Genomic DNA, 7,299 nt, shown 5'->3' with positions numbered 1-7,299 from the left:
TTTGACCAAGTCTGCATCTCCATATAGGAGATAATAACCATTTCTAAACCCAACCCTATTCATGGCATCACCATCATAAGGAAACCACAACCTTCTGCCAGACTCGAGCAATAGATTTGCAAAAATTCAGTCTAGTGGGCCATCATTAATGAGACTTGGCTACCTTCCATTGTTTCTTTTTATGACTGCTACTCTTTTCACTACCAGCTGGCTTTCTCACTCTCTACCATTGGTTAGAAGAGGCAAGCAAAACAAAGATTTGGGGTAAGAAGTAAAGGGGATAGTAAGTTGAAGAATGACTCCAAATCCAGGAGTGTTGCAGAACTAGACTCCCTCAGGGAGGTTGCAATAATTACTTTGCTTGCAGCAGATTAGTTCTGTCCTCTTTTCAGAACCCAAGATGTTGAAGTCCTCACAGTGGGTCATACATGACAATTTTGAATAAAAGTACATACTTCGCCCTGAGGAGGTGAAATAGAGGAAATAAAACTGTAGCAACTAAGTTTCCTCCTACCATATTCCTAGGAACAACCTCTCTTCAGAACCTCATTAGCCTTTCTCTAGGCCCAAATAAGCTAAAAGGCTGAGTCTACTAATTACTAACCTAGAGAATGGACTTCATTCCCTAACCAATAAGAGACATCAGCCTCTTCTTCACTCAATATTGTCTTAAGGAAAAGTCCATGTTTGCCATGCCCTCTACAAGACCACCCCATTCTTACTTATCCCACTCACCCACACACTCTAAGGGCAAAGAACAGCCCTGTCTCTAAGGGACAGAGGTGGTTATTTCTCAGCCAGTCTGTACCCCACACTACCTGTTTTTGTAAGGATGTAAATGTTCTCAGTAGCACAGGACTGTTCGGACTCCACATTGCAGGAACTCATGACGTCAGTGCATGACCCAAGATAATATTTGTTACATTTATAACATGTTGTAGGCCCTGCCAGACACAGAAAGAGGTGCTTAGAGAATGTACTCTGGAGAAGGTTCTCCAGGCCTAGGGGGGTTCTCTATAGGAATTTACTATTGCTTCATAGCTCCTCACCTTCCTCAGGCCATTGATTCTGTTGATAATCTTGTGAAAGACAACTTGTAAAAACATAGTCAAATGTTGTATATGATTTTTCAAAGGTCAGAGTTCCTGTAAAGTTCGTCTAGGGCCCCAAGTAATGAACCTCTCGTCTAGCCAAAATCTAGATGATTTTGCCCAGCAAGGAGGAAAAGGGAGCAACAAAGGAGGTTTTAGCCTTCTTACTCCAAGAAATGGACTAAATTGTTTAGGAGAGGAGGAAACTCCCAGAATTTTACAGTAAGAGTGGATTACTGCTCTCTCTGCAGATGGAGGGGAGGTTTACTTCTAAACGTGTCACAAATAACCTGTTTACCAAGGACTTTAGGCTAGCTGTGGTCATACCTTTCAGAAAGCTGTGAAGTTCACCTATAAAAAGAAGAAAAGTGTTCCTTGTCATCATCTCACATAATCTGCCAAATTCCTAAAGCCAATTTTGGAAAATTTCCCTCGTCTAGCATCTGCCCACCTCTTAACCAACACCCAGCTCCCCCTTGGTCTACAGGACTTACCATTACTCATGTAGACCAGAGAGACTATGCCCAGCAGAGCCAGAACAAACATCCTGGGACCTGTGTTATGTGTAGTTTCTTGAGGAAGGCGCTGATTGATCTCCTTCAATGGTTTGTCTTTGGGCTATTTATCTAAATCATATAATCATAAAATTTCAGGGACTGACAGTTCCTCAGTGTTCCTAGAACCAAACCACCCCGCTGGAGTCTCACTACCCCTAAGGCAACCACTTTAAAATTATCTTCAGTGATGACCCAGTTTATGCAAGTATTCATTGTTGTAGAGCTGAGCCTTGAGCTATGCAAGTAAAGTCAAATTTCTCTCCCACATTTTAACATTTCTGAAATATCAAGACAGGATTCGGACACTCTAATTCCTTTTGCTCTCTTCATTAACCTCACTCTCTTCACTCTCCTTAGAATAATATCAGATTTTTCTTTGTCTCACCTAGACTGAGGAACCAGAAGATAAGCTTGGGATTCCAGGAGTAGTCTGAATGTGGGGGAAGCATGGGAGTGCCCCTTCTCTGGCATAGGGGAGGGAAGGTTCAGGACAAGATGGGCAGAGGTGAAATTGATCTAGTTTGCATTCAGGTGGTTCATATTGTAGTTAAATGATTACTAAACACATATCAAATGTCTATATCACAGGATGAAAAGATGCTAAACAAACCAGGCATGAATCCGTGGCCTCACAGAGATGAGAGTGTAGTTTTAGAGGCCACAAGTACACCAAACACAGCTGGCTATGAGGGACGAGAGGAGGGGCATTCCAATTTGACTGCCTACCAGGGAAGTATTCCCTAGAAAGGGAGGTGGTTGTGCAGGACTTTTCAGGCTAGCAATGTGTTAGCTAAAAGAAGTGAGTAGGGACAGGTACCCAAAGGAACAGCATATGTCAAAGCCAGAGATGTCAAACAACCTGACACATTGTGATGAGAGCAGAGAGACATGGCTGAGCAAGAAACTAAAGCACAGAGGTGCATCTTGTTGGAGGTGGTGGCATATGGATAAACAAAGGGGCTCAGGGAGACAATTCACTGGTCTTGTTGCTGAGATTACTGTAACCCAAGCATGTAAGATGAGATTTCTTGCTCACTATTGTGCAATCGCAAGATGTTAATGAAAAGAGTCATTTTTCCCAGGGAATGATATTAAAATACCTCCTCTTCTGCACGAATATTGAACTTTAGAGAGGACATGACCCTTTATCCCAAACTTATGTTTGCTACACATAAGGGTTCAAATATTGGATCTTCTGCTTGCCAGCTAAGTGACTTTGGTTGAGTTCCTGAGGCTCAGAATAATTTTCATGTCTCCTCTGATTGGTATTAGGATTATGTTAGAGTTTGTGAAAGGAGAAAGCTCATATTTGTTAAGATCCTGGAAACTATTCAGCACTAACTCCCGATGCAGTGCTTAGAATTTCAGGAGCAGCCTGGGCCTTTTTGCTAGGGGAGGCATCAGAAACTTCAGTCACAAGGAACCACATGCAGGAAAGGGCACCTGGTTAGAGAGGGAATTGGGTAGGCTACTGCTTGGGTTTTGCATTCAAGGGTCAAGAGGCTGGCTAGGAGGATGATATCAGGAGCATCCTGTCAAGGGTTAACTTTCACCAAAGCTTATTTCCATCTGGCTTTGGGTGTTGGAAAAGATGAAATGATCAGTAACAGTTTCTTCTAGAATGGACTTCGAAGACAGAAAGTCAGATTCAGAACAAACTGTCTAATTTGCCTTGGGTGAGTAAGCAGCTAGAACCTATTGAGATGGGGGAGAATTGGACCCCATTCTCATAGCTCAAGGTGTGATCCATATGCTGATGACACCCAATTTTGTATTTCTACCTCAGATGTCTATTTTGAGTTCTAGACTCACGTCTACAAATACCGGTTCCACTATAGAAGGCTCTCAAGTACCACAATCTCAGCTGTCTCAAAATGAAATTGTAATTTTCCCAATCCATTAAACCTGCTCCTACTTAAGTGTTTAGGGTCTTAATAAACCCGGGAATCATTCTTTATCGATCCCTATGCCCAATCCTCAAAGAGAATCTAACAGCAAGTCTTATGCATTCTGTCTGCTAACTTCTCACACAGGCTATTTTTTCCCGACCTCCACTGCCGCTGCTGTAATCCAATCTGCTATCATCTCCTGCCTGGACCAAGCAATAGCCTTATTTTTTGCCTCCCTTCTTCTACTTTTGTTGCTTTATAGTTAGCTCTTCATAAAGCAGTCTTAATGAAGACATAAAGAACCCTTTCATAGGTCATAGACACCACACTCCTGCTCAAAACCCTCCAATGACTTTTCAACACACTTATAAGGAAACCCAAAGCCTCTCACATAACCTGCAAAATCTTCCTCGATCTGAGCAATAGCCACCTCTCCAATCGCATTTCCAGCCACATTCCACTTGCTCACGCAAATGTCACCTCCTCAGAGCAGCATTTCCTGGCAAACCTCTAGAAAATGTCAACATCCATGCTCCATCCTGAACGAGACCGCAGGTTAGAGCCCAGTCAGACTCCATAGTCGAAACTGTGGAGCCACAAGGAATCACTCACACATTCACACTCTTTCACACAACGTTTGTTAGTGAGTTATATATGCTTTCCCCGAGTTTTACTCATGCCGAAACACTAGATGTAGGAACAACAGAATGATCAGTTCTGTGCTTCCCTACACTGCAACCCAAATTTCCCCTTACTGTATCCGAAGCGGTGCGCACCTCTCACAAGGGGGTCTCCTCACAGATGGTCGCCTTCAATCCGTGCTCAAGTCCCACATTGGGCGCCACTTGAATGAGACCAACTCGCTTAACCGAACGCCCCTGGCTAGTCAGCCAGGAGCTCACCAAACGGGTCCCTAAGAGGATTGGGTGGGAGATGAAAAATAAAGAGAAGAGAGACAAAGTGTGGGGACAGGAGGGACTCAGTCTGCTGGTGGCAAAACTGAGACCTCGTTTACTGGGCTACAAGATTCATAAGGGGAAGCAATTTCCTCATTTTAGGGAGTGATTCCCTAAAGCTAAAACTCATGGGCTGAGGAGAAACAATTTCTCCTCAGCAACAAGCTATGTTATACACAATATAAACCAATGATATAGCTAGGCAAGGTTAAACTGAGGCAAATAGAAACTGTCTACAAGTCCACAGTAAAAATCCCAAGCATGTGAAGCAGGCCCATGGTAGAAAGTCCCAGAGTGGTGATGTATGTTGAAACTGCAAGTCCATAGTCCATGAGCAACTGAGTCCCTTAGTCCATAAGCTTTCCCTATCAGCAAGCTGTGGTCTTTACTCTTTACACTTGCGTTGTCTAAAAGCAGTTTAAGGCAGAAGCACTGTCCCACAGGTCCCCACTAAACTGCTCCAAGGCCGCTCACCCCAGGCCTGTATCTACCTGGAGACCCAAGCTTGCCAACCTAAAGCCTCAGTGTCCCTGCTGATCCCAGCCAGCTCCCAACACCATCCTTTTCGCTCCTTTACTTTTTTAAATACCAGTTGTTACTACCTGATCATACATAGTTATTTGGTCACTTGTTGACTCCTCCACTAGAACAAATCAAGGATTTTGTGTTTTTTCCACTGCATACCCAGCATCTGGAAACTTGGAACATTGGAGACATCCAATAAATATTTGTGGAACAAATGAATAATAACCTTTCCACATCCTCTCTTGCAACCTTCCAGTCCATTTTCTACATAGCGACCAGGTTATCAGATTGATTTTTTGCAACTAAAATAAGAATGTGAAAACGAGGCTCTTTCTACATTCCAGCTAGAGTCCCAACATAGTAGGTGGCAAGTATTTTTACATTTCAAAGTAAAGAGTTGTGCTACTTGTGCAGATATACAAAGAAAATAAATGAAAACCAGTTTGAATATTCTGGGCCCTTTGCACACCTGGATAGTATACATTAATAAACATTAAAGTGTCAAAGATAAAATGGGAAGAGTTTTTATTGTTTCATGGTGAAGGATGCCTTTTTATACATGACTCAAATATACAACCATAAAAAAATTCATGTTTGAATTTTTTTAAAAATTGAAGAAGATTTTTTAAAAAATCTTCTGTTGGGGCAATTGGGTGGAGGAACCAAACACTAACTCATAAGCAAAGTCCAAATAATAAATAAATAACCAGTAAAAAAATATTTGTAACTCATGTCAAAGGCTTAGGGCTAAATCTCCCCATTATACAAAGAAATTCCAGAAATTGCTTAGAAAAAGATTAACAATTCAAAAGGAAGCTAGGCAGTTAATAACAACATTAGTCCACATAAGAAGAAATAAAAATGATTCTTGAATATGTGAAATGTGCTGAGCTTACTCGTAATTTGAGACATTTAAATGATAACTAAACTTACATACTATTTTTATTTTACAGATTGGCAGTAATCTGAATTTAATAGCACCCTTATGTTGGCAAAGTTGGAGCAAAACAAACACTCTTATACACTGCTGATACAAGTGTAAGTTAATACATCAGTAAGGAGGAAAATTAGACAACAGCTGTCGAAATTATAAAGATATAGTGATCTTAACCATGTAATTTTATGGAATTATCCTTGCACATTTTTGAAAAGATGAATGCACACAGTTATTCTTTGCAGCGTGGTACCTGTGAGGTTGGAAACAACCCATACTTATCTCACTTATATGTGGAACCAAAAAAAAAAAGTTGAACTCATAGAAACACAGAGTAGAATGGTGGTTACCAGGGGCTGGGTGGTGGTGGGAGAAATGGGGAGAAGTTGGTCAAAGGGTACAAATTTTCAGTTGTAAGATGAGTAGGTAAGTTCTAGAGATCCAATGTATAGCATGTGACTATAGTTAATGATACAGTGTTGTATCCTTAAAATTTGCTAAGAGAGTAGATCTTAAGCATTCTCACCACACACACACACACACACACACACACACACACACACACACACACACACAATTATTGAGGGTGGTGAATGTGTTAATTACCCTGTTGGTAGTAATCATTTCACAATATATATGAAGAAAGAAAAGAGCTCACATGAATCAGTTGGGAATAGCTAAATTAATTGATATACCCACACAATGGAATACTATGCAAGTAGCACAAAAAGAATGAAGAAGCTTCTTTTGAAGCAAATTTAGTAGCACATCAAATACACATTTTTGGCTAAATGAGCAGCATCCTATTCAGCTGAAACTGAATCTAACCATCATAAAATGAAATTATAGGATAGGAGGATAAGGCTGGAATTTTATTTTTAAAATAATTATAAGATTATTACATAAAAATAAAGATTGATTTGAAAAGTTTGCTATTATCGTTCAAGTACAGTAACTTTTCAACACCATCAGCTCTTACATTCCTCCTCTGGTCAGTATTCTGCACATTCACTATGAATAAAAGCCCATTTTTAACTGAATTTAGTGAAAGAGTAAGAAAACTTTGAACCAGCTTTGCCAGTCATGGATCTGATGAATGTAATATTGCCACTTGAATTTGGGGCCTTTTTTTCTCTCTAATACTAATTAGCTTTGCAAAAAAACCCCAAAACCTGATTATCCCGTCTTCAATTCCTGGTCAATGGTGATGATGCAAGCTCACCGAAGCTGTCCCATAAAAGGAAACCCGGGGCCGGCCGAGTGGCGCGATGGTTAAGAACTGGCTTGGGACGCCAGAGGGCCCCGGTTTGGATCCCACATATGAGGGCCAGTGACACTGCCCTCTAC

General features: G+C 41.1%; 1 protein-coding gene across 1 annotated transcript; it reads right to left on the bottom strand.

Annotated features, from left to right (window-relative positions):
- Positions 1-324: 324 nt before the first annotated feature.
- Positions 325-1,595, bottom strand: PATE2 (prostate and testis expressed 2). The gene is made up of 3 exons (XM_019658866.1): positions 1,586-1,595; positions 819-944; positions 325-461 (listed from the first exon to the last, which is right to left on the bottom strand). The coding sequence occupies exons 1-3, from the start codon at positions 1,593-1,595 to the stop codon at positions 325-327; spliced, it is 273 nt and encodes a 90-aa protein (XP_019514411.1).
- Between the last annotated feature and the right edge of the window lie 5,704 nt (positions 1,596-7,299).

Source organism: Hipposideros armiger, unplaced genomic scaffold (assembly GCF_001890085.2).
Source record: "Hipposideros armiger isolate ML-2016 unplaced genomic scaffold, ASM189008v1 scaffold_291, whole genome shotgun sequence".
NCBI lineage: Eukaryota > Metazoa > Chordata > Mammalia > Chiroptera > Hipposideridae > Hipposideros > Hipposideros armiger.
Note: the sequence above shows the minus strand (reverse complement) of the source record. Positions and strands in the feature narration are given on the sequence as shown.